The sequence below is a fragment of the Cladophialophora bantiana genome (genome assembly GCF_000835475.1).
Source record: "Cladophialophora bantiana CBS 173.52 unplaced genomic scaffold supercont1.5, whole genome shotgun sequence".
Classification (NCBI taxonomy): domain Eukaryota; kingdom Fungi; phylum Ascomycota; class Eurotiomycetes; order Chaetothyriales; family Herpotrichiellaceae; genus Cladophialophora; species Cladophialophora bantiana.
Genome location: NW_015971579.1, coordinates 1903262 through 1929535, shown reverse-complemented (window position 1 = coordinate 1929535; position 26274 = coordinate 1903262). Strand labels below are relative to the sequence as shown.

At 51.9% G+C, this 26274-nt stretch overlaps 11 protein-coding genes across 11 annotated transcripts; 5 read left to right on the top strand and 6 right to left on the bottom strand.

Moving 5' to 3' along the window:
* Positions 1-371: 371 nt before the first annotated feature.
* Z519_04296 (uncharacterized protein) lies at positions 372-2553 on the bottom strand (the record flags this gene model as incomplete). The annotated part of the gene is made up of 3 exons (XM_016762042.1): positions 372-1342; positions 1402-1881; positions 1944-2553. 3 exons carry the CDS (start codon positions 2551-2553, stop codon positions 372-374), a joined length of 2061 nt encoding a protein of 686 aa, XP_016622380.1.
* Positions 2554-3456: 903 nt separating this feature from the next.
* Z519_04295 (uncharacterized protein) lies at positions 3457-4791 on the bottom strand (the record flags this gene model as incomplete). Its single annotated transcript, XM_016762041.1, has 1 exon — positions 3457-4791. The coding sequence occupies one exon, from the start codon at positions 4789-4791 to the stop codon at positions 3457-3459; it is 1335 nt and encodes a 444-aa protein (XP_016622379.1).
* Positions 4792-5363: 572 nt separating this feature from the next.
* Z519_04294 (uncharacterized protein) lies at positions 5364-7700 on the top strand (the record flags this gene model as incomplete). Its single annotated transcript, XM_016762040.1, has 3 exons — positions 5364-5433; positions 5482-5939; positions 5994-7700. 3 exons carry the CDS (start codon positions 5364-5366, stop codon positions 7698-7700), a joined length of 2235 nt encoding a protein of 744 aa, XP_016622378.1.
* A 634-nt stretch (positions 7701-8334) lies between these two features.
* Positions 8335-9744, top strand: Z519_04293 (uncharacterized protein; the record flags this gene model as incomplete). Its single annotated transcript, XM_016762039.1, has 1 exon — positions 8335-9744. One exon carries the CDS (start codon positions 8335-8337, stop codon positions 9742-9744), a length of 1410 nt encoding a protein of 469 aa, XP_016622377.1.
* A 1713-nt stretch (positions 9745-11457) lies between these two features.
* On the bottom strand, positions 11458-14941 carry Z519_04292 (calcium/proton exchanger; the record flags this gene model as incomplete). The annotated part of the gene is made up of 2 exons (XM_016762038.1): positions 11458-14729; positions 14782-14941. The coding sequence occupies 2 exons, from the start codon at positions 14939-14941 to the stop codon at positions 11458-11460; spliced, it is 3432 nt and encodes a 1143-aa protein (XP_016622376.1).
* A 1122-nt stretch (positions 14942-16063) lies between these two features.
* Positions 16064-17288, top strand: Z519_04291 (26S protease regulatory subunit 8; the record flags this gene model as incomplete). The annotated part of the gene is made up of 2 exons (XM_016762037.1): positions 16064-16298; positions 16354-17288. The coding sequence occupies 2 exons, from the start codon at positions 16064-16066 to the stop codon at positions 17286-17288; spliced, it is 1170 nt and encodes a 389-aa protein (XP_016622375.1).
* Positions 17289-17576: 288 nt separating this feature from the next.
* Positions 17577-18524, bottom strand: Z519_04290 (uncharacterized protein; the record flags this gene model as incomplete). The annotated part of the gene is made up of 1 exon (XM_016762036.1): positions 17577-18524. The coding sequence occupies one exon, from the start codon at positions 18522-18524 to the stop codon at positions 17577-17579; it is 948 nt and encodes a 315-aa protein (XP_016622374.1).
* Positions 18525-19155: 631 nt separating this feature from the next.
* On the bottom strand, positions 19156-20244 carry Z519_04289 (uncharacterized protein; the record flags this gene model as incomplete). The annotated part of the gene is made up of 1 exon (XM_016762035.1): positions 19156-20244. One exon carries the CDS (start codon positions 20242-20244, stop codon positions 19156-19158), a length of 1089 nt encoding a protein of 362 aa, XP_016622373.1.
* Positions 20245-21082: 838 nt separating this feature from the next.
* On the top strand, positions 21083-21895 carry Z519_04288 (uncharacterized protein; the record flags this gene model as incomplete). Its single annotated transcript, XM_016762034.1, has 1 exon — positions 21083-21895. One exon carries the CDS (start codon positions 21083-21085, stop codon positions 21893-21895), a length of 813 nt encoding a protein of 270 aa, XP_016622372.1.
* A 395-nt stretch (positions 21896-22290) lies between these two features.
* Positions 22291-23136, bottom strand: Z519_04287 (uncharacterized protein; the record flags this gene model as incomplete). The annotated part of the gene is made up of 2 exons (XM_016762033.1): positions 22291-22938; positions 23008-23136. The coding sequence occupies 2 exons, from the start codon at positions 23134-23136 to the stop codon at positions 22291-22293; spliced, it is 777 nt and encodes a 258-aa protein (XP_016622371.1).
* A 1178-nt stretch (positions 23137-24314) lies between these two features.
* Positions 24315-24500, top strand: Z519_04286 (uncharacterized protein; the record flags this gene model as incomplete). The annotated part of the gene is made up of 1 exon (XM_016762032.1): positions 24315-24500. One exon carries the CDS (start codon positions 24315-24317, stop codon positions 24498-24500), a length of 186 nt encoding a protein of 61 aa, XP_016622370.1.
* Between the last annotated feature and the right edge of the window lie 1774 nt (positions 24501-26274).

Genomic DNA, 26274 nt, shown 5'->3' with positions numbered 1-26274 from the left:
AATAGGGGGGCCAATTAGGGATTTCTGGACCAGGTAGGGAGATCGAGTATAGGCTTCGTAACCTGCAAGCACATCGTCGGGAATACGATGTAGCTGTAGCTATATAAATACCGGGCTAGTGCATGTGAAAACAAAGAGGGATCCATGCGAGGAGCAATCTCTACGAGAACATTTAGGTACTCAATACTTGGATGGCAGAAAGCATTCCCGGGCTGCCTGGTCCGACAGCAACTCGCCTACATCAGTGCCTCCCTGAAGCTATCATAGTGTTTGAGCTAGGAAAAAAAATGGTAGTAAATACCAGCAAGGCTCAGACAAAAAAAAAAGACGTATAGCGAATATAATATGTAGCCCACGGCCCCACCTCCTTTTCAAGGCGGTGAACCAACAGGCCAGGAACCAAAGCCGCCTTTCTCCCAGCCCGGCACAGTAGTTTTACTCCCGTGATCCAGCTTATCTTGGTCTCGGTCGACGGCGATTAGGACCTCGTCAGCGACCCTCCGCGCAACCACGTGAGTATTATTCCCACCGCCCGGCGTTGGGCTTTGAAGGGCGGTGGAGTATTTTCCGCGATTGTGACGGCAGCGGCCGAACAGGCAGCTGGTCAGGGATGGCCACATGTCCGGGGGCGACGCGTCGAACGGGTTCCCGTTTGCAAAGGCGGCGCGAAGGGTTGGGGAGAGCTCGGGTCCAGCATTGCGCCGTACTGCCGCCCAGTGAGCGTACAGCAGGGGCAAGACGGCACACATAACAAGGCCGGATACGACGGACGTAAACATGACGAGGGCCCAGGGTTCCGATCTCACACGGAAAGAGACTCGGGCGAATGATGCCGTCGTGGTCATGCCGCCAGTGAGGAGAACTGTCTTGTCAATCTCCTGCAGCAGAAGAGTTCCGAACTGGACCGGGATGGCCAGGAATCCTTCCAAGATGTCCCTATGGCCGTTGGTCCAGCTGGGATAGCCGTGATTGAGGAACAGCTCGGCCGCGGTGATTTCAGCCTGGAGGCAGTACACAGAGGCCAAATAGGCGAGGTCCGTCCACGCCTGTGACGAGTCAAACTTGACAACCGACGTCTCAATGTCCTCGAGGATGGTCGTCAACTGAGGGTACATGATGGAGAAAAGCTTTTGTAAGTCGGCGACCGAGTCTTCGTCACTGGTCACCTTCGCAGGCCCCAAGGATTCGACACTCAGGATCGAAAAGTTGGACCGGTCGTATGCGACGGTCGACGTTCGCTGGTAGATGATCATGGCGACAGACGCTTGGAGATCTTTTGTCCATGATAAGTCCGATTGACAAGCGCCGCTACTCATCAAGTCGAAAGGACAGATTGTGAACCCTACCGCATCATCAGAGTGTTAAAGATCCTGAAGGCTAAATCATCTCTTTTTGACTCACCGCTAAATATTGTGTTGTTACGACCTGCCACACATGCATAAAGGGCAGAGACGGGCAGGCCATAGACTTGACAGTCGACAGCGGTATTGAACGTAAAGCCCTGTGGCAAGAACTCTATCTGGTAACCTGGAGCATCGTGGACAATGATGACAGGGTCATCCGGTTCTTTCCCGTCAAACAGAGTCGTCCCATCCGCTCTGAGGACCAGTTCCAAGCCTCCAGGCAGGAACAAAGATTTGCAGTCCGGCCCCCGGCAGTTCGGAGATATCGGAGCAACGCTGGTAACAAACTTGGGGTCGGTGAGGATGCTGTTGGTCGAGCTTATGAGCATTGTGTTTATGCTTGCTTCTTGGAAAGTGGGTTGCGAGCCACCATAACTGGCCTTTTCTAATGCGACGACTGAATCGTGGAGAGGAGCGATCCCTCCGACGACAGAGACCACTTGGCTGGGATAATAGACGTCTTTGTAGGATAAGCCGCCTGCAGAGAACTATCTGTCAGCTTCATACAAAACATGCAACTTAGAAAGCGGGGTGACTTACTGAGAAGTGGCAAGCCTATGAGCCGACCACTGACCATGAGAGTGAGCCTGCCCGAAAACGTCAGGGTATTCAAAGCTTTGTGTGAGTCGATATATGCCATGAAATACCTCAGAATGCACCATAGCTGGTGTCCTCCATACGTCAAGAACAGTGACGCCACAGTTCCAATTCCCGTATCTTTCTTCGTGGCGAGAAAAGTCGTGAGTGAAGCTCCTCTTCTACCAGAAATCACCGCCCAGCAGACAGCGTCAAATACCGCTTCTACCATACACCCAGCCAAGTATACTGCAGCGTGAGAAGCAGTGTTGACCACACGGACTGTGATACTGGGCGAAAAATCGTAGAAACGCGGGACTGGATTTGCACTGATGAACACGGCGTAAGTGAAAGAGGCTAGCCAGGCACAGAATATCGCCAACGCAAGAACCCAGAGCCATGCCTTGACCAGCTTTGGGGACTTTGATTGCAAGACTGAGAATATGCGTATAATTTGTGGATCGGTGACAAGTGCAGTCGAATCGACAAAGACGTCTGCTTTACTCTTTTGGCCATCGCCATCCTCGGCCCAGCCTTGTTTATTTTGATTAGAGATACGTCTAGGCTTGCTCATGTCGCGTTAGCGGGCGTATGGGGGCAGTAGTTCTTGCATCCAGTGTATATTGGCATCAGGCTGGATTCTCCTAGAATCCACAATAGCAGAAAGCAAGGAATTCCCGATGAGGATGGAGGAGACCATCGCAGTTATGTATTGCTGGATTGACAAACAGCACCAGCTTAGCCTTCACCCAGACACATGTTTGCCAATGGAACGTAGCCACGCACCCAGCAGCCGCAAACCTCTCCACGAATTGTAAGAGACACGGGGATTGCCTAACACTGCGTGGGATGAGGCTGAAAGAGAGTGCTGGGGTTCTGCACTAGATGGAGGGCGGCGGACATGAAGGCCAACTTGGTCTGCTGTCATTGCAGACTCTCTTTCATAGACGGGTTAGGCTGGCCGCCGAGCTGCTGTCGGGCGCAACTTATGCATCTGTAGAATGATACCATTGGTTTGGCGGTGGCTTCACGTAAACTTCCCCCAGCTGTTGTCCGTTGGGGCCCCATATTGACAGTAGCGCTTCGTCTAATCCTGTCCTGTCACAAAGCGTGAGTGCGTGGTATATCTGTTCGTCCCCGGCACGTATCGGTAGATGCATGTTGGTTCAACGGCAAGTTCCGTCCTAGAAAGACTTGTGCTGCTTGTTTTGGCCCCCCCCCCCCCACACATGAAGCTGGCGAGGCTGCGTCTTCTCAGGGACAACGATACACCACGGGTTATATCATAATCCTACACGGCTCTCCCCCCGCTGCCCTGCAGTTTGGGGATAATGTTCTCAGCCGTGATCTTGTATCTGGTCCTGTATTTTTTTTATTCGCTTCTAAAATGCTCTCGGAGGAGCACGTCGAGCACAATCTCTTGCAAAGCAGTCTGTTTTACCACTCGCTGCAATCCCGCCTTTTCGGTAAAATCTGTCTAGAGCTTTGATTCTGGCCGCAGCTGTAGGTCATGCCGGCTGAGCTCTTTCACACTCTTCTTGCCCATATTGCCCAGCATGTTATCAGTGTCAGCCAGTAAGCACCTGAGGACATGCTCTACCCCTTCTTGTCCTCCGATAGCAAGACCATACATGAAAGGCCTGCCAATGCACACCGCCTTTGCACCCAATGCTAATGCTTTCAAGATATCTGCCCCTGTACGAATACCACTGTCAAATATCAGGGTCATGTTGGATCGTTTGACTCTTTCGTCAGCGGCAATCTCGGCCAGCGCATCGAGGGAAGCGATAGCACCATCACATTGTCGACCTCCGTGATTGCTCACAATGATGCCATCCATTCCATAGTCTATTGCTCTGTGAGCGTCGTCGACTGTCTGAATGCCTTTGAGAACAATTGGCCCGTCCCATAGCTTCTTCAAAATCTCCAAGTGCTTCCATTCCCTATATGTCCCGGAATTCAAGACGTCCAGCCAAGCCCTTGACTTTTGGAGTAGGGATACGTTTGTCAGGATCCGAGCCGCGCCGTAAACGGAGCCGGGTCTCTTCATCATTGCCCAGAGTTCGGCTAACTTTTCTCCATACCCTCTCGTATCATTCTTCTGGATTTCTTCATATCTGCGGTTAAAGACCGGATCAGAGTGTCCTATCTGGCAGCCGTCGCCCCAGATGAAAGGTAGGTATGCTGTATCAAGATCTGTTGGTCTCCAAGCCAGGTTGAAAGTGTCCAACGTAACGACGAGGACCTTATATCCATTGGCTTTTGCTCTGTTTAGCAAGCTCACAGTGACTTCTTCCCACTGAGGTCTGGGCCAATAAAGCTGATACCAACGGTCACCGGTCCCATTGGCTCTGGCCACTTGTTCGATGGTTCTCGTGGCGGCCGAGGAGAGAATCATGGGTATGCCGACTTTTTGACAAGCCTTGGCGGTAGCCTCTTCAGCGTCTTCATGCATGATATTCTGGACCCCGACTGGAGCTAGAAGAAGAGGACTACTATACTTCGTCCCGAACAGCTCAACGTTCAGGTCTCGGCGAGTAGCATTGACTAGCATATGAGGTCGAATGCGATAGCGATCGAATGCGGCAATGTTGGCCGCATGAGTCTGGCCGCTGCTCGCGGCTCCATACACATAGCCAAAATTAGCAGCAGGGACTTTGGAGCGGGCCAGGGATTCCCATTCAGACGGCTTGGTAGAGAAAGAGGGAGCCCGTAGAGAGCTGTAGATCTCTCGTTGGTACGCAGAATAGTTGTTTGGGTCAGGTTCTGTGTATGACTGGTTCCATGTCGCGCCCTCGACCTTGTTCGCCATGATTGCTTATGAACACCGTTCGACGGTCATGCAGCTCGCCCTTCCAGAAGAGAAAGATGAAGAATGCGTCAGGGTTCAAGATGGATATGGGTGGATATAATAAGACAAGCACTGAATTGCCTTACCTCTTTCCAGGCCGTGGATAGGCGCACCGTCTGACACTCCGCCCGGTAAAGGGTGACCAAACAGCGAGATTCCTGGTGACTACCTCGTTCTGATGCCGAGGCTCAATTTCGACTCTTTGCTTAAATGGGACTAACGAAAATGGTTGCTAGGTGATTGGTCGGTTGACGAGGATGCTGATGTAATCATAAACTAGCTATATTAGGCATAGTCTCGCCAATGCTAGCTCACCAGATCTGCTAAATTGATGACGTCGCGTCTCAACCGACGACCAAAGCTCATTTCATGCGGCTGGCTACACCACTAGGTTTCCAACTTTCGTCTGTTCGCTCTTCTACTAGGGCAGCTGTTTGATAAGGGATTATTTCATCGAAGGCTGTCCGTCGGGACAAAGCCCTTCCTCTCCTCTCTCACGTCCACCTTCCACCCCTTCCGGTCTCGCTGCCAACATGGCTTCTAAGGTGTTACAGACCAACTTTGATGTCGACTATGTCATTAGCTACCGAATGCCGCAAGATGGTACTAATTCTACCCTCTTCAATGGATCCTGATACTGACGTCCTTCAGACAGGGAAGCGGGCATTACCCAGTTCAAGAAACTCATTCGAGCTCTCGCCGAAATCGGGTTGACCACCGAAGTGCGACGAGGCGATGAAACATCCTTGCTAGTCTTTGTCAGAGCCGCCGATGAGAAGATATTTGCAGACGTAGTTTACCGATCAAGGATAAAAGACTGGCTACACGGAGTGCGACAACTTCAGCCCAGCAATGACCCTGCACAAACTCTGACCTCAGAGCCTCTAACTGTCGCCGAGCGACATCGACATATTCACCACATGATATGCTGCCCACGGGAAGAAGGAGGAGCTGGTATCACACCAAAACACGGCGAATGGAAGAATGTGGAAGCTGTGTTTCCCTTACATGACCACGTCAAAAACAAGGCATGGCTGACTGAGTTTACCCGGAAGACATTTCTGACACCAGGTGACCTGGACGAAATCAGGAACACTGTTGGCGAAAAGGTCCGTCTCTTTAACGATTCTCCTCTATGTTTGTGTGTTTACTGACGAGAGTAGATTGGCTACTATTATGCATTCCTGCAATCCTATTTCTCCTTCATGATCTTTCCTGCTGCCTTCGGCTTCTCATGCTGGGTCCTCCTGGGCAATTACTCCCCTATCTATGCAATTGTCAATGGCCTGTGGTGTGTCGTATTCATCGAATACTGGAAACGTCAAGAACGAGAGCTGGCTATTCGATGGAACGTCAAGCGAGTGTCATTGATCGAGGATAAAAGGAGAGAGTTTGAACCGGAGAAAGTTACCACGGATCCCGTCACGGGCGAGAAAGTCGCATACTTCCCAGCAAAGAAGCGACTCCAGAGACAACTCCTCCAAATCCCGCTGGCAGCTTTATGCGTGGTTGTACTCGGAGCTGTTATATGCATCTGCTACGCCATCGAAATCTTCATCTCCGAAGTCTACGACGGCCCTCTGAAGTCCATTCTCGTCTTCCTTCCCACCATTCTCCTCACCCTTGCAGTCCCCACCATCAGCAACTACCTCACTGGATTTGCCGAAAGGCTCACTTTCTACGAAAACTATGAAACTCAAGACGCTCATGATAGGGCTATGATTTCCAAGGTTTTCGTCATCAACTTCATCACCTCGTATACGGCAATCTTCTTAACTTCCTTCGTATACGTCCCTTTTGCTTCCATCTTGGTACCTTATCTGGATATCTTTGGGTTGACAGTTAAGGCATTCGCCGAGAACGAAAAGCAACTTGAGACATCATCTCCTGCGGCCTTCAGCATCAACCCCAACCGTCTCCGTAACCAGATGATCTATTTCGCAGTAACGGCCCAAGTCGTCAATTTCGCCATGGAAACAGTCATGCCAGTCCTCACACAAAGAGGGACCAAGAAATTTAAAGAAATCAAATCCCAGCGTGCAGAAAAGCACGGTGGGACTACACCCTCAGTCGCTGACCATGACCCACCCGAGGAGAAGGAATTCCTAACTCGAGTCCGCGAAGAGGCTGCTCTACCAGAATACGATGTGACCTCAGACCTGCGTGAGATGTGCATACAATTTGGCTACCTCTCGCTCTTCAGTGTCATATGGCCTCTCACACCGGTTTCATATTTTATCAACAACTGGATCGAGTTGAGGGGTGACACCTTCAAACTGACGGTTGAATGCCGACGACCCAATCCTGCCCGAGCTGATTCCATTGGACCCTGGCTCGATAGTCTCGAATTCCTCGCCTGGCTCGGCAGCATCACCTCCGCGGCGCTGGTGTACATGTTCTCAGGTGGTGATGGGCAAGGGCCAGATGGTAGACCCCATGCCATCAAGTTGTGGGCACTACTGCTCAGCGTCTTCGTCTCGGAGCACACCTTCCTGTTGGTGCGCCTGTTGGTCAGGACAGCCATCAGCAAGCTCGACTCTGCGGCTATGCGTAAGGAGCGCAGCGAACGCTTCATGGTACGTCGCAAGTACCTTGAGGAAGCCGGGTTGGGCCACGCGGTTAGACCCCTTGCTTCCCCTCCTAACAGTCCGCTCATGACCGAATCTGGAGAACACGCATTCGCCAGCATTACGAAACAGAGTCTCGAAGAAGACGAAAGGAACCAGACTGTGTCTACGAGTAACTCGGCGGAAAGCGCAACGGAGAGGTTTTGGATGCGGCAGCGGAACTGGGCCGAGTGTGAAAGGGTCGGTCTCACTATGATTGACCTAATGGACCTCGGGACGCACAAAGGGAAGAAGGTACAATGATTTACTGGATGTCGGGCCGAGACGTTTCAGCAACAAGTTTGGCGACACTCTGTACGATTTTACGTTTTAGTGCTTGGGTCGTGGTTGGGTCAATTTGGGAGCTTCTGCATGTGGGGTTGAAAAGTACTACTAAGGTAATAACTAGCACAGCCGAGATATGAAACATGAGATATGAAGGGATGATACGAATCGAGACGAATAGTAGTTGTCTTTTTTTTATTTCTCGTGTCGAGCCATGCGTCGTGCATCTGGCGACATTGATTGCGGTGATTCAGCCTCGCCGCCATCCCACGTCCCAATGTCCAAATACGGTTAGCCTCCCCAACAGGGTGTGCCGGAAGTCTCAATGCGGCTTAGTGGATATTGGAGTCACCACCACCACACCAACTCACCGACACCCATTTACTTCTCATCAACTCCCCCTATCCAATCTATCAAACATCCACCCTTATCCCATCGCGTTTTGCCGGCTGCCGCTACCGTCTCATCGCCGCTTGCACCTGACCGCTCCTTCTCCCTCCAGAACACCTACCTCTTTTTAGCCATTGCGCCCGATTGCTTTTCGAAGAGGACACTCCTCGCCTCTGATATCATTGCCTGGAGCAATACTGGGTCGTTCATTCCAGCGCCTACCATGGCCATCGAGTCCCAGGCTCCGTCAGACTGTCTGCCTCCATCCCTGCTCGATGTTCTGTCCAACTCCATCATCCTCGACAACACCCTACCGTATCTGCCGCTCTCAACTATCTTTGCCTTGGCACGAACATCCCGCTCTTTGCGAGAGCTATTCCTTCGCACAGCAAGCGTCTTCCGATATGTTGACCTTTCAAAGTGCCGGGGAGCTTACGTTCCGCCCAATCTCCTGTCAAGAATCGACTCCGGCGGTCATTCCTGGCGCGCAGAACGAATGGACGAAAACCTGACGGAAGACGAATTTTATGCTGGGCCACTCCGTGGCGTCCTAGCCAGATTGGGGAAAATGAAAGTTCTTCAGAACGTTCAGACCCTAGTCCTCGACGACCTGGCGTCAGTGACCGTAGACCTGATCAATGACATCGTCACGAGAAGTGAGTACAACGTACGTCTCCTCAGCATACGGCGATGTCTCAACGTCAATCAATTCAAGCTGCAGCAGCTTCTCTGCCACCTTTGTCGACTAAGTAGACCTGAAGGGACTCCTCGACTACAGGGGTTATACGTCTTCACGCCTCCATCATCGCTCAGCCAGGAACAGGCCTTCGACTTCAGTCACGCCTTCCACTACAATTTCGATACTATGGGCACGATAAACTCCGAGGGCGTCCAGCCGGGAGGTCACTCTCCTATGAACGGAGGGGCCAGATCACGCGACGTGGAACCCTGGTATGATGCGTCTGGCCATGTCATATCTCAAGGCCGTGCAACACGAACCTCCTGGGAAGAGACCTTGCAAACATGCCAAGGGATAATCAGCTTTGATGCCGTTTTGTGCACCCACATGCACGCCGATATGGCCCCTGTCCTTCACCCAGCCTCTAGAGAATATCTCACGGATAACAAACCCGGCATCCCTCCCCTGGCAACCGTGGCGCTTGGGCCGAGGGGATGTGCAAGCTGTGGTCGAAGCCCCCACGGAGCACCTGTCTGGGGAGAGAGCGATCTCCGCGCCTTCCCACTCCTATGGCCTCCACCGCACACAGGAAAGTTGGTTGATGCTGTTCGACCTCCACTCCGCCTAGCTAAAGATGGACGGATTCTTCCTCAGCGACTCATTGTTTCCTGCACTTGGTGCCTCACGAACCGACATTGCGATAGCTGTCATCAATGGTGGTGCGCTGATTGTTACAACCCGGAACGGTCGAAAAGACTCGCCTACGTGGAAAACTTGGAGCACCCGGGAGGACCAAATTTGACTTCAAGAATGGAACGAAGGGAAGATCTAGCTCCGCCAGGGGGATTTTTGGCTAATAGCCATCCTCTCAAGGTATTTAATGGTCTTTGTGTTGAAACCTGCCTCGTTGCCAAATATCCGGCCGGAGCTAGTGGTGGCGGTGCTGGGGGATAACCAAGGAACGCATCAAGGACAAGAAGACCACCCATTTGGAACATCTACTGGAAGGTTTTCGAAAACCAAGATTGGGCCATGTTTCATCCCCAAACCGCCATCGAGGCGAGTATACCGCCAACCAGACGCTTCCGCCGCCTGCAACCTGCAAATACTACTACCTACCCATCGGCCCTTCTTCTCCGTCGTCCCTCCGTCGTTACTGACATGCGTTTGCTAACGGTCTCATCGTTTCTCTCCCCTACAGCACCATCAACGTCATGAACAACCACACGTGCAACTCAGACCCGGCCAGGCAGCAGTGACGCGAGACTGCTGGGATTGTGGACGCCAGTGCCAGAACTGTACGCGGCGATGGGCGAGGATATGCAAGCGCTGTAAAGCCAGCTATTGCTATATTCATAGGACCGGTTGCGGTGAGAGTATTGTACGTTGTGTTCCTCCCCGAAAGTCTGAATTCATGGAATCCGGTACCTGGCTAATTATCCGAATCAGTGCGATTGGTGCATGCACAGAGGAGGTCGAAGGACGGGAGAGCTCTACTAATCATTAAGTATGATCAATCTCGACTCTGACGTGATCCAGTCAGTTGGTGTCTCTCTCTTTTGGAACTGCAGCGTAATGCGGCAGATCGGTCAACTTCACGTCGACATAGCGACAATCAACCCGCTCCGCTCAAGGAGGGTATGTCCAGTTGTCCAATCAAGTCCGATCTCAGCTCAACCCAGAACCATTTATTTCTTCCGATGGAGCCTCGACCACTCTCGACTCGTTCCAAGATAACCCGCTCCGATTAGAGCCGCACTTCTTAACCGAATTTTCCTTTTTTGAATCCCTCTATTATTGCTTTTCCACAGTTCTCGATGCGCCATTTGACGCTTCAACAAACGAACGTCGACATTGTCTTTCTGTGTGGCGGAAATGCGACTCTTCTACCACAATGAACACAAAGGAAAAATGGGAAATTGCTTCATTTAAGCCAAGGGATATGGGCATGCAAAGCGAATCCAGCTTCTCAACTCCACTCCACTCAAATCACTCAATTCCAGTACATACGTGCATACATACACACGGGTCAGCGAAGGAAAAGCGAGCCTTCCAGGCGGTCGGTCTCTTTCACAATAGCATCATTGGGTGGGCACTGTGAAGAGGCAAAGGAAAGGGATCTCAGGGCTCACGCTACTTACGTGTTATCCTGCTATACCGTCTCATGATACCTAATCAAGCATAATATAATCAGCCCGCTCAATCGTGCCACCAAACTGACCGAGCCGCCGGCGCTCTTCGCTAAAGTTCCTACATGAAATCCTCAGCAGAGGAAACAACATTTCATCTTATATTTTTCTTGCTGTTATGTATACCCATTACGTGTACGGAGTGTTACGTGCACGTGATTCTCCTCTTCCCTAGGTAGGTATCCCTTCCCCAGGTTTGATTACAGCTGTAGGCGGCTTCACTGTCAATTTTCCGCAGAGATTATACTCGTGGAGATGTCTGAACATTTAGTTGTACCAAGGAGGAGCGCGATTAAAAGACCCTCTCATTCATCATTTAGGGCGTCGACGCCTTTGTCCAATGTGGATCTACTAATGTGCATAACCACTCGACTCTGAATTAAAACATCCTATCCTTCAAATCCCCATCTGAACCCGAGACAAGTCACAACAATCGACCCGTCACTTGATTTTGGACAGGAGATTTTGAATGTACCCCTTATAACTCTCTCCCACTGACAACCCTGGGAGTCTGGACCCCGGCAGGTGTATTTTGTTGCCGCGCCATGCTTGACATGATGGCCAATGTATCGTTGGGATCCACCCCCATGATGCTCAGGGTGGTGAAGCCACTGAAATAGAAGCCTAGGACCACCACGAGGTACGTCAGGACCAGAATACTGCCCTTGAAATAGTTGCTCTTCCCTTCCCCAGACATATAACTGAGCAGGAAGACGCAAAGAATGATCGTTACCATGTCCCATTGCGGGAAGATGAGATTGAAGGTGTGGTCAATGAGGTTTTGCGGGTCAATGAACGGCCAACGCACCGCCGAAAAGAGAACCAAAGCTGGGAGCTGAAGCATGCACACTTGCAATGCATATGCTGATCCAATTTCCATGCTAAGCGCAATGTTCCCATTCATGGCAAATGATATACCATTCAAAAACTCCGTAGTGTTGGGTACCAATGCAAATAAAGTGATGCCCAGGAATTTCTCATCAATGTCGACGGAGTCGAGCACAACATCCACGGTATCGACGAGGATTTCAGCCACGATAGCGTAGGCAACCGTTGCTGTTAGGAGAATGATCGATGATTTTGTCCTGGACCAATTCGGAGCATCGTGGCCACCGCCCTCCACGGCGGGCTGAGCAGCTTGTTCGATCGCAGCGTTTGCATAGCCCTCTTCTGCCGCAGTGTCTCTGCGGACCACGGATGGTTTTTGGGTCTTTGCCGTCTCTAGCTTGTAAGCGTGAGTTGCCTGGTACGACGCAGTCCGAGGATGATGGACGGCGTCTCGAGTGGCAATCGTCGCTGCCGTAGCCGCCATTTCCGCAACCTGCCGAACAAGATTGTTGCTGTCTTCCTCAGATAGTCCAGGCAGCACAGGATGTAGAGTGGGACTTCGGATGTCCTCTGAACCGTGACTCGACTTTGGCGGCACCAGATGCGGCAAGTCACCTTTGTTTTGGTGGTCAATCACCGAGACGTGTGACGCGCTCTCGTGAGAACTATGTTGTTCTCGTTCCATATTAGCATCGCCGTCTGGAAGTCCTGCAGACCGCAGGCTCTGACCCAGAATCTTTTTGTACAATTGAGACTCCCTTATAGCTGATCTAGGAAGATAAGTGCCGTCAAGCCTAGGCAGATTCTGCGAGTTGACTACGCTTTGATGCCGAGTGTCCATCGGACTGACGTCGGCGGTCGGAGGCTGAGCTTTCTTCTCGTCCAGATCGGTGCTCCATATAATAGCAGCATGGGTGCGTAGAGTGAACAGGAGTCCAATGATGTAGGATGAGAAGAGAAAAACAGCAGCAATCCAGCAATATGGCCGAACGGCTTTGAGAAAGAAGTCGTCCGAGACAGCAGGCACCTGTCGGAAATAACATTGTCGGCAATCCGCTGGAATGTCCACACCCTCTGCAGTACATGCTCTACAGATCAGCTCATGACTTCCGTATATCTTGTAGAACAAGGTTGGGCCGAATGCTGCAATGACGGCGAATAGCAACATTGTGGAAGTCGCCCCAGCAGACTTGACGTTGAAGCGTTGAGTTTTCCTCTTTATTGCTCCGAAACACATCGACAGCCCGGGAAGGAGAAGGATGCCGGCGAGGATGCTGCCAATGATGCTTCCCTCCACAAGGGAAGCCTTTCCCTCATTAAGGGCGACGCAGTAAAGGTACACTTCGACAATAGTGGAAAAAAAAGCATTGACCGCAGCACCCATTCCCATCGATGATTGAGCTGAAATAGACGCCACTGCCTGTCCAATGAAATAGGCCAGAGGGATGATGGAGATGAGAGCCAGGGTGAACATGAGTGCCGGACTTGTCAGCCAGATATTCAACCCAGCTGCAATCTTGAGAATGAAGTAGTCGAAAATGACGAAGACAACAATCGCCAGAAAGTTGATAAGGAAGATGTTGGTCCCATCGACTGTGTACTTCCAGTACTTGATCCCGACCGCCCGGTAAGTACACAGTAGAATTGATGAGGGCTTGGTGGAGCTTCTAGCCTGCGAGACATCTCGATGGAAAGTCAGAGCCAACGGTCGCTTTCGTAGGTGATAGAATAAGATGAGGGTGACCCGGCCCATGGGAATCCAGAAAACCATCAACCAACAGACCATCGACACCAGGAGCATCAATGGGGCGACATTGAAGTAGAAGAAGATGAAGAAGATGACTCTACCCAAAGTCCATTGCCCGCGTCCAAACAGTCGTCGCTTGGTTTTTGTGCTCACATTCGTCTCTTGCCGGTCTCCTCTCCCACTCCGGTCTAGAAGGCTATCACTCTCACTTGCAGAGTCGACACTATTTCGATGTCGGCCAACGATGGATCCGGTGTGAGTAAGGGTGGGTCCGAACATAAGTCGACCATACTCCAGATCTCCACTCTGCCATCGTTCGTACTCGCTGATGCTGCGACCTTCGCCTTCGTCTTCCTCGGCATAGTTCTCGTCTTGCTCAAGTTTCACGAATTTTCCAAAGGGCCAGAAAAGGTAGCCAGCTAGACCCAAGAAGACCCCGCCATATGCAGCCGCACTAGGGTCAAAGGCGAATAGGTAGCAGACAAGGGCTCCGAAAAGCGCGGCAACACTCAGCCACCAACCAAACAGGACAGTCCATATGCAGTTGAAGAACCACAACCAGGTGCTCACAATCTGGCTGGGTGAAGAATGAATATCCTCTTCAGCCCCCTTTTCCACCGATCTGGATTTCTTGTATAAGGCGGGTTTCCAAATCCTGATGCCGAATGGATGTGTTTCGTTAATGGCCAACTGTCGATCTTTCAACGTGAAGCTCTCAGCATCACTCAGATCCGCGTCCTCGGAGTCTCCGAGTTCTCCACCTTCTTCACAGCCATCGGTTTCCTCCGCTGGCAGCGCAGCAGCCTCCTGTTGAACCATATCCTCTGCCTCCTCTTCTGCGGAATCGACACGCGGTAACTGCGGCGGTGCAACCGCAGTTCGCCGACGAACGGTGGATTGTGAACGGGTCACAGACGGAAAGGTCTGCGTGCTTGGTGTTGTTTGGAGCTCTCTGTCTACCTCGACCTCGTCAGGGTCATCGTCCACAGAGAAGAGTTCGCCCCGATGGGGTAATTGTTTCCGAGTCGAGATCCTTCTCATAGGAGGAGGCTTTCGTGTCCTCGTCGCCTGTGGTGATAACGGGGGCAATGCAGAAGCCTCTTGGGCCTCGTCAGTTCGATATCCGCTGCGTGGTCTCTGGCTGCTCGAGGCATGGACGCCGCTGCTTAGGGTCCCTGTTTGGATTTAGCAGGTCGATTCATTACACTTAAGAAAGCCTGAACTCACCATAATCTCGTCGAATTGTGGTATCTGCTGCTGGTGGCTCGTCTCGAGATCTGGAGTCCGCTACTCCGGAACCGGCGACTGAAGGAGGCCTAGGCGTAGACTGGGAATCTTGCACAACCCTATCATCGGAGTTCTTGTGTGGATCGTCACTGGACGACATTCTGGCTGATACTTTTCTTTCATCGAGTTCTTCAAATTACCACCATAACTCGGGAAGGGCTGGGTTGAAGGACTGCGCTATGAAGCCGACACAGCTTTCGTAGACAGACAGGCGGGTCGATGCCTGGTCAAGGCACGTGGATGCATCAAGTAGGGCACGGGTACTTCAAATCATATGATGTGTTGATGACGGTGTCTATCTCTGATGGAGGAGCAAGGGAGATCGAGGTGTTGAGGGGGAAAGGAACGAGCGAGGGGATTCTGAATCGAATCAGGTATTGATAGCAGAGCGAAGGGAGTCGGTCTATGGATGGCGACTGGTTACAATGTTAGTGATGCTTTAACGATATGGGGTATTGTGGTGTAGGGCGACGAAAACCAGTGCGCCAGCCGACACGCCAATTGGCGCACGTGCCAGAGCCAGCAGCAAGTAGGATAGACGGGAAGAAGAAGCTGCTGCCAGAAACTTGGAGAACACGAACCTCGTCTAACCTTGGTCAGGTGTCAGTTACAGGTCGCACACAAGGAAATAGCTGGGAGCAGCTGCAGACTGAGCTCATACCAAAGTCTTGACAAGCAATGGGTGCGAAGTTGGTGGGCCGAGGATGCCTTGCTGCGGTGCTTGTGCTGTGCTACTGGTGCTCAAAGCTGGGTCGGATCTCCGCCGGAGTCAGGCGCCCCAGGCGGGACCGCCGTCATCTCCCGAAAGCACCGAAGTCAGTGCCTAGTGAGCCTAAAACAGAGGAGCTAGAGGCACCCCAGTGGCACCAAGGCACTTGAGAAGGGGCCTGTACTTGTTACTTGTACTGTAAGTGAGCTTAGTAGCCTCAGCTGGCATTGAACCGCCTAGCCTGCTACTGTACATAGCCCTTGTGGCAACCGAATCTCCTGTCCTCCTTTAGCCGCGTTAGGCGCCGCCCAGGAGTAGCCGCCGCCTCAGGCTCCCAAGCGCAGTCGCGTCCACATCATTCCATCCATTCTTTTTACCACCACCATTGCCATCAAGCACGTCCACAAAGTTTCCGCCATCTAGACACTTTGATCTCTCCTTTTAGTGACCTTTCGAATTCAGAAACACAGATTCCCTATCCGCCACCCTACGTCCTTGTAACGGCCTCTTATCATGGCGCTCGACAACTTTTACCACAACAAAATCGAAGCTCTCAAGCTGGAGATCCTCCAAGGTCAAGCGGTGCTGCGCCGGTTAGAAGCACAACGGAATGACTATAACTCAAGAGTGCGGCTGCTGCGAGAAGAGCTGGGCCTGCTGCAACAGCCCGGCTCTTATGTTGGCGAAGTCGTCAAGGTGATGGGGACCAAGAAGGTGCTGGTAAAGGTACATCCGGAAGGCAAATATGGTGAGTCGTGACGATAGATGGTCAGGCATCAAGTTTAGGGCTGACGATTTGATAGTTGTCGATATCGCCGACAGCGTCGACATTGCCAAACTGACCGTCGGCAAGCGAGTCTCCCTTCTCTCCGATTCGTACAAACTCGAAAAGATACTCCCTTCATCCGTCGATCCTCTAGTTTCTCTGATGATGGTCGAAAAGGTTCCGGACAGCACATACGACATGATCGGTGGACTCGATCAACAAATCAAAGAGATCAAGGAAGTCATCGAGCTGGGCCTGAACCACCCGGAACTCTTTGAATCACTCGGAATCGCTCAACCAAAGGGAGTCCTTCTCTATGGCCCGCCAGGAACAGGCAAGACGCTCTTGGCGAGAGCCGTTGCGCATCATGCCGACTGCAAATTCATCAGAGTGTCCGGATCTGAATTGGTACAGAAATACATTGGTGAAGGGAGCAGAATGGTGCGAGAACTTTTCGTCATGGCAAGAGAACACGCACCCAGCATCATCTTCATGGACGAAATCGACAGCATAGGCTCCAGCCGTATAGAAGGAAGCGCCGGTGGAGACTCAGAGGTACAGCGGACCATGTTGGAACTGCTGAACCAGCTAGATGGCTTTGAACCGACCAATAACATAAAAGTCATCATGGCCACAAATCGACTTGATATCTTGGATCCTGCGCTCCTCCGACCAGGTCGCATCGATCGCAAGATTGAGTTCCCACCGCCAACTGTCGAGGCAAGAGCCGATATTCTACGGATTCACTCCCGGAGCATGAACCTAACCAGAGGTATTGACCTGACTAAGATTGCAGAGAAAATGAACGGTTGCTCCGGCGCAGAACTCAAGGGTGTGTGTACAGAGGCCGGCATGTTCGCCTTGCGAGAAAGAAGAGTCCATGTCACACAAGAAGATTTTGACTTGGCAACGGCCAAAGTCCTGAACAAGCATGATGATAAGGAGGTGTCACTGGGCAAGTTATGGAAGTGAATTTCATGCTGTGTTCATGTTGGGTCTCCGCCGCCTCTGCATAGCGTCAGGTGTAATATTAGCGGGACAATCAGAAAGGAAAGGATAGAGATTTCGAGGAGGCCGCAAAATCCGAGCTGTCGATTTGCCGCCTTGAAATCTAAAATGCTTCTTGTCTATGTTCTATTGCCGTCGCCTTCGTCCCGTATCACATGCAGAACCCTTCAGTGGGGCTCATTCTTTGCGGACGATACATGCCAGAATTCGTTGATCTAGGATCCAGACTTTGGATCTTCCCAACTCCCCAACTCAGTGCTCATACTCCATCCGGCCCTTAATAAACCCCCAGAACTCCTGGACCAACTCCTTTTGGCCCCTCTCAGCAGCACGCACGGCGAGATACTTCCTGTGGTCGACGGGAATGTACCATGCTCCAGAGGGGTTGCCGTCGACAATGAGGCCGCCGGCCTCGGTGAGCACGACCCAGCCGGCGCAGACGTCCCAGGCCCAGCAGCCGCCCTCCCAGTAGACGTCGATGGAGCCCTCTGCGACGGCGCACAGGTTGAGGGCTGCAGAGCCTAGCGCGCGGGCCGAGTGGACCATGGCACCGCCCTCGTCCTTGCTGGCGCCCAGGGCTGCCCAGGTGGCCGTCTTGGTACGCCAGTTCGCGCCGCTGCGGTCGCTGCCGTACTCGATGGCGACGACGCACTCGTCCAGACCGGCCACCGCAGAGGGGTGTCGAAGCGGCAGCTTCGTATCCTCCGCTGCCTTCTCGCCGCCGTTCTCTGCCACGTCCCGGACGTCCCGTACATAGCTGCCCCGGCCCTTGATCCCGTGGTACAGCTTGCCAGTGAAGGGGTTGTACACCACGCCCACCGTCGGTTCGCGGTCCACCGCAAAGCCCAAGCTCACACTCACGTAGGGCCAGCCGTGCACGAAGTTCGTGGTCCCGTCGATGGGGTCGACGATGAAAGTCGGCTCGGGCCCGAGCTTGTTGCCCGGCACGTACGTCTCCTCGCCCATGAAGCTGCACGACGGGTACCACTGCTTCAGGGTGCTGGAGATGTAATCCTCCACGGCTTTGTCTGTCTCGGTGACGAGGTCGGCCGAGTTTTTCTTTGTGGATGCGGCCGCTGACTGCGTGGTTGTGCCGGTGGTGTTCCTAGACGCCGAGGAGGCGGATGTTATCATGGAGCCGGCCTGGAGAGCGATGGCGATGAGATTATCCCTCAGAGCAACGAGCTCGATGTCGTCCATATTTGGGTGGAATGTGCCCCGTTGTATTTATTCTGTTTTTAGCGACTTAATACTGGTTGAGTGGAAGATGGGTTGGGAGACGGGTTTGTCTATATTTTCGTTCCATTTGGTTTTTTAATTTTGGGGTGTTTCCGTGTTGGACAGGCGGTTTCAAGATCATGAAACGTCGATTCTCCAATGAGGCCAGAGGCCTGTGCCACGGTGGCTGTCATTGGTTCCTTGATGCCCCTTGACTTCGCCGAGTTACAAGTACATATCTACTCGGTATGAAATGGCTTGAGCTATCCCTAGGTAGGTACTGTGGTGTCCCCAACCCGTACAATCATGGCCTTTGGTCTCGCTGAGTGAAAAAACTTGCTAGATCAAGAGGAATGAGGAGGTCGCAACTCTACGAGTTGTCGTTCTTTTAACAAATCTGACGCAACTAGCTCCCTGGCGACTATTTCTTGTATAAGACATCGTCGTCTATAATCAGCTCGATAGGTATGTACAGTGTTCGGCCTTCGGCTGTTGTTTGACAGAGTTTGAAAACAAAAGTATATCTACAGAATATTCATCGCTTGCTCGTTCATCATAGTCAGACACGATATCGCAGAGGGGAAAAAAGGAGAAAAAGAAAGAGTCGTTGTGGTCATGAGACCATCCCCTCCGGCGATACCTGGTTCGACCGGGCATCCTGGTATCTTGCCTCAGCATCGCCGGATGAGTCGCTTGCCTCTGATATTTCACTGAGATTTCTGGCATGCTGTCCGACGGGCATTGGTATCGCCATTCCAATTGATGAAGCTCCCTGACCGCCTATCCGCGCTGCGTCCCAGTCCAACGGTTTCCTTCTGATGCTAGGAAATTGTCTCTGGGGATTTCGGAATCCAAAGGACAAGGGACGCACCAACTGCTCCACCTCACCCATACCCAGACCATCCAGACCCCGCCCGTTTTGTTGACGCATGCCGAAGGCAAGAACGGGGTCGTCGAGCGCACGTCGGTACGCAGATCGCTCAAGTCTTTCCTGGCGCCAGGCCGAGTACCTTTCACGGATGGGTTTGCAGAAGCGGAAGAGAAGAAACAGAATGGCGGCCAACGCCAGGACCGGGAGAATGACTGCCGCGGCAATCTCTCCTGGTGACAGATCTGTCCCACCTGCTGAATTGGCTGATGTTGAATCTGACCCTGAACCTCCTCCTGATCCTGATCCTGAACTTGACCCAGGACCAGAACTTGTACTAGTGCGTGATGATCCAATGCTTTCGGTGGTTGTGGGAACTACGCCAATAGGATCACCGGTTGAGCTTGGCGAAGTAGCAAGGAGACTCGTAGGCGCTGTTGTTGTTGCGCTGAGGAGGGCAGAGTTCGAAGATGGGGTCGTAGGTGAGACACCTCCTGTGGACAGCTGGCTACCAGTGGCGGAGACTGTTATGCTTCCTGTACCCTTGTTTGTCGTGCTCAAAGGTGCATCTGAAGATACGAGATTGCTCTGAGCGGTGCTTGCTTGACCAGAGGCTGCCGATGAGCGTCCTGAAGGAGTTGAGGAAGCAGAAGGGTTTGTTTGTGTTTGCTTGGCCGACTCTATCCCAGATAACGCCGTCGTGAAGCCGAGCAGCTCGCTTGCGACGCTTTTTAGAGGATCTAGAGGATTGGATATATCTCGAGGATGTAGAGGAATCGCTCTCACAGCGCAAAGAGAGGCAAGAAGACTAAGAAGAAATTCCACTCGGCACATTCTTCCGTCCGCCGAGATTCGCCTTCGAACTCCCTTCAATGTTGTTGACGTTGGGTCAGAGGATCTGCGTAATCCTTGAAATGCAAAGGCCGAGAGGTTCAAAGAGAAAGCACAAAGCACACAGCGGATCGAACACAATGCGAGAATACTAGTAGACAAGGAAGCTAGGGATGAACTCACCTATTGGGCGCCTTCTTGTCATTAGATACTTCCTCACATTAGGATGCCGCGTGCCTGCATTAGGCTTACCAGTAGGCTGTATGCGCAAGCGAATCCATCGCGCGGGGGCTGAGTAGCCGCGATGCTTGCACCAATGCCCGTGCGTGAGGCGTTCGCCAAACCACAAGCGTTTCAGGAATTTATAGCAAGGCAGAACACCCGTTGGTGTTCAGGATCGGAGCCAAAGCTCGGGCGAGCACCGCGGAAGGTGCTGTTTGATCCGGGACCCTTGATATGTGGTTTCTCTCCACCCAGTGGTTCCGTTGTTGAGGCGGTTGATCCTGTCGAAGGCGAGATGAAACTCGGGCCTGATTGAAGGGGAGATAGGTGCCCAACAAACAATATGACTTCTTTCGGTGGTAGAGGCCCAGTCACCATGCGGGTGGACAGCAGAGAAGAAAGAAGCTGCTGATGATTCTTCCTGACCCTTGCAGATGGGGAACGATTGGAGAAAACGAGGAAGATAACAAGCTCAGAAGTGGTATAGTGTGGTATAAGTAAGGCCAGCCTCGGCAGGGGATCTGCCTGCGCCCCAATTCCAAGCAGTGGTCGCAGTGAGAACTTACTTCGACTCATTCCAAATTCTGCATTGACAGCTCTCGTGCTTCCCTAACGAGCTATGCGGCTTGTTGCCCATGCAGGAAGCTGTTACGTCCGCTATCATACAAATGCATCAGCTTGTTGCCAGGTGAACAAATTGCGACCCAGCTTCACACCGAAGCCTTTCCTTCATCCTGCTAGGCTGGCCTCATTTCCGCGAAGGAACTTGTCCCTCTCCTCGAGGGATCCAATCACAATCTCCGATGACCGCCAGACCATCACATTGCGTCTGAAGAACGAGGAGACAATCACGCAGAAGATTTCGCCGACTCCGAAAGCGAACTGTGACAAGCTTGCAAATGCCCTTGCCTCTTTGCTTTCAACGCCAGAGACCCCCGAGGCGGGAGATCTTTCGCTGAAGCACTCGCCGGGCTTGTCATTTGGCACGACACAATGGCAACTCGATCCTCTAGGCGATGCGATACATCGGCACACGGCTCATCCTTCGGCCAGGGAGTGTGAACAGGTGGAAGAGCTGATCATGAGCGAAGCTGACAAAATGAACCACCATCCACATATCACTCGTGGAACAATTGATGGAGAAGATAAATACATGACCATTACATGTACATCCCACAGTCCTCGGGGTCTGAGCATTCGAGATACCAGATTGGCCAACAAGATCAACGCGACCCTCGATGCGTTCAATGTCACAGAACCCATAACCCCAGATGACACGCGAGATCTGGATGAGGTCAAGAAATACTTCGCCGCACACCGTGAACGGATGATTGCCCTCAACCGACAGCAAATCTCCGAAGCCATAGAAAGTTGCTCCTGCGGTTCGGCCAAAACCAAGTCTACAACTTCCTCGCAAACTTCGGCCCCATGAAACCGAGACAAATGACGAACTTCTGGGTCACTATAAATACTCTCAACCGAAAGGAAACACTTGGAGGACCAGAAAGAGACCGCAAAGGAAGTTTCGAATTTTCTCTTTTCATCACCATCCAAAAGTTAACAGAGAGTGAGTGCAATGTCAAGTTTGAGCAGAGCAATATCAGTGTTTTGTTCAGTTCTTGGAGAAGCTAGCCATCCCACACTATCCATGAATACGAAGCCTGTCCAGTTACCACCCCTATTCGATGCAATCCAACGCCATCCATGCATGACTCTATTCTGTGCACTCTTCGCTTTTCAAGGTGGACTCGACCGGATTATGTGCAGCGAAGCCCGGTCGCAGCTTCTTTCTAACGCGTTCCGTCCCCGGAGATCGAGTACACGATTCTATTGGCTTTTGCCTTCGACGGCCTTCCTTTCTTTCTTCTTCGCGTCTTGGGAAGAACTTCCGATATCAGTTCCCAATGCTGCATCCCACCATCGGAAAGAACTGGCGTAATTCCCCAGGAACTTCTCGTGATGCACGTCGTGATGGTCCGCTCCCGCCCAGAAGGGCAAGAAGTGATGTAGCGACCAGGGAAACTCGTACCCGGAGTGCGCGTCAATGGCTTGAAAAAGTCGGCCCACAATCCAGAGGTACATCGTGACGATATGAAGGTTCTTGGTGAACGCGCAAAAGACAATAGGGATTCCGACGGTGCCGAATGCAAGAATCATGGTTTCCAGCGGCGAGGCGTATTCAGCGGCAAGACCAAAGGGTGCGCTGTACTGGTGATGCAACTTGTGGATCATCTTGTAGAGTCGAGGCAAGTGGAGGACTCGGTGGAACCAATAGTGCCATGCATCTTCGAGGACGAAGAACAACGCGACTTGCCAGGCCATTGTGTGCCAGGGAGGAAAGGGAACAGACGTGGTCAAGCCGAAGTATTGAGCCATGGGATGGAAGAGCCAGATTTGAGGGAGTTCGACGGTGAAGTGGGAGAGGAGCACCAACTTGGCGCAGGCCCATTGTTCGGCAAGGGTGGGCATTTTATTCTATACCAGTCTCGCGTCAGCAATCCGAAGATGATGGAACTGGCGTCCCTGGGAAATACGAGAACTTACCGCCTGGATCTTATACCTTCTGAAATAGGGGATCTTGTCCATAATCATAAACGGCACACACCTCCCAAAGTACACAACCTCATGTATGGCAAAGCTCATAATGCCCGTCGCCAACACATCGTTCTGCATGTATGCGTACCATGCTGCCCAAAGTTTTTCAAAGATGTTCAGGTGCACGTTGTATGCAGCGATATCGTTGAAGTAGTCCGTGTAAGTGACGGGCGCGGCGTAGCTTGTGGCATTCCTAAGGAGGGAGACATGTTAGGTCGGCCAAGTTCGCTGCATCCGGGGGGGATTTTTTTTTTTGAAATGGGATTTTCGGAATGACCATACATCTTGACAAGGGATTGAATCCCGACAGCAATGGAGTGTGAGGTGCGAAAAGTGACAGAAAGAGTGAGAGCTCAAGGACAAACTGAGGTCAAAGAGAAAAACGAGAATTGAAAAGCCTTCAATCAACAATTTGAATATCGCGTTGGACGAACCCAGGATCAGTGGTTTGTTCCGGAAGCCTTTTCTTTGATTGGCAAGGTGGACGCGCAAGGAGATTTTATTGGGCGCTGTCGAGGTGGCATCACTCGGGCTTGCAGGCGGCCCTGGAGCTTCCGGGGGGGTACCTCGTACCACAGTCCCTGTGGGTAAGCGATGGTGGTGGACTGACGCAGACAATCGTAGGGAGCCAGCCGTGCTTAGGCGGTGAGTGGTGGACTTGGAGCGTGGCGTGTTCAAGCCTTCAAGGGGTCAATCTCGTCGGCTTTGTACCTGATCCATGCGAGATGCAGGTGCCGAAATCTCGCCATCCATCAGGTGAGAGGGCCGAGGTGGGCAAATTAGCTGGCAAACAGTTCAAATTGTGCAAATTGTGCAAATAGAGCAAACAGACCAAACAGAGCAAATAAAGGAGATCAGCTCTATCGGCCTAAAGTTCTTCCTGTCCCGGGATACCGAAAAGGCAAGGCTGTGCAAGTTAACTACCAAGCGGAGCTAGGTACATAGTATCGCACGAAAGACCTATCCTCTGTCTTCTCCTTGTGATTCAGCCGTTCGAGGCTTACCTGCTGCTCCGGGAGCGCTCCCTGACGGCGCCGAAGTCTGCCTAAGGATTTCTAAGCTTCCCTCTTCCTCTTTATTCACGCCACAAACTTTGATTAACTTTAGACGACGGGATCCGTTTGAGATCCTGGAGGCGTTTCCAATTTGGCCCTCTTTCTAATGCGCTCGAACTGCTCGGTTTGGCCGCTCCTATGGTGCTCTCTTGGACAGAAATATAGTCGCTCAGTTTTCAGACTGATTGTAGCAAGCTCAATATGGGTGCTCGTGCCTACGATGCGGCCAGGTCACAAATCATTACCGGCGATCCTGAAAAGAGTCCACAGAACCCTGATGTGATTGGGAAAGCTGCCGCTGCGATCGCGTCTACAGAGAAATGTTGCAATGGATCTCCGCCTCCCAAACGTTTTTCCATAGACCTCTCAATGCAACATCTATCCTGATGGCGGTAAAAGCGCATGGCTCATTCTATTTGGCATTTTCAGCGCTTTCTTCGCTGCCTTGGCTCTGATGCATTCCCTTGCAACATACCAGGCATGGCTTCAGACTCATCAGCTGTCTCATCCGTGTCCTGCGACGACAGGCCGGATTTTCGATTTTACAACTTCGTCGCGTTCTTCGCCGGCGTCCAGATTGGCCCTTAGTTTGATGCACATGGACCACGCCATTTGACCTTTATCGGCTCGGTCGGCTTGCTCCTTTCCTGCCTGATAGGCTTTTGTATACAGATGTAGCACTTCTTCCAAGTTCTGGAGTGCTCAGTGGCATTTCGACCAGCTTGGTCCTCACTGCCGCCATCTGCACGGTTCAGCACTGGTTCTTTCCCCGACGAGGACTCGTCACCGGACTCGCCACCGGACTAGCGGTGTCGGGTTGTAGTCTTTCTGGCCTTGTATTGCCGTCAATCCTCGAAGCTTTGCTGTCCAAGACTGGGTTTGCTTGGACAACAAGAGTGAAAGTGCTCATCCTCCTTCCCTTCACAACCGCGGCTTTTTTGCTCTTGAGGGCAGGGTTCTCTTCGCCAATGACCAAGCGATTCGTGCTCCCGGATTCGGGAATGCTTCTTTACCCCAAGATTGCGATCATGGCGGTGAGCATATTTTTTTTTTCTTTTTCTTTTTCTTTTCATTTTTTTAACGGTCGTATCACACAATAGCAAAGGAACAATAGGTCAAATTTGCTGAAGAACGCAGGCGGCGTCTTGCTGCTAGTCGTTGAGCCGATCTGGCGGTGTACGAGTGTAGGTTTGCAGGAAGCGAATATAGAAACTACCTCCGTTATGCTGTATAGTTGCTTTGGTGAGTGTATTCTCTATGCTCTGACGGAGCATTCTTCAATGGCTGCTCTCCTTTACGGAGAATTGGGGTGAAACAAATGTATACATCGTCTATTTTGCTAAAACTGTTTCTCCCGGCTTTGCTGTCGAGTCCTCAACCTTCAGATTTTTGTAGATTCACCTTGGATACTTATGCACATGCAAAAACAAGATGACTCTCTCGCTGTCCGCAATCACCGCCGTCTATTCTACCGGACCGCTAAATCTCTGACCGTCAAAAGAGAGCCCGTTGAAAGATGTCCGATGTTTTAAGCGCAAAGTTCATAGGACCGTACACCATGGGAAAGTGGGCAGACATGCACCCCGATACCGATGTGTGAAATGACTCGTCCGCGCAGTGTTTGTTGCCATCGTTGCACTAGCGGCTTCGAATCCCTCGGAAGAACGACTTCTCCCTGTTTTTGGTATCCGCAGAACCCGCTCTTCGCTTTAGCGACCCTGGGAACGGAAGGTCCCTGTGCCCGGGAATATCTGAGACCTAGCACGTTTCCTGCAAGTTGCACGGCTGTCGCCCACAACGGCGACCCGTAGGTTGCATGGAAGTGGTGTTTTCTAAGTGTCATAGTTTAATACCGTACGACGCCGTCCCGTAGCACAAGCCAGAGCGTAGAAATACCGAGTACTTTGGCGTTTCACGGCGAATTCGGAAGACTATATGAACTCTGCAGTCTTCCTGTAGGTCGCTTTAAACAGTCTTCACTAGATCCTCGTCCAACTAAACATAGGTCGAGTTCCCGCCAAAATCGACAAGCTACACACGGGCGGCCTTGACACGGCTCGATGGGTCAGGTGGCGTCATGGGGGTTAGTGGTCTGAGTCTTGTCTGGTTAGTGGCCTACAGGAGTTGGTCCGAAGCGGCCCGACCCGCTATTCCTAGAGCG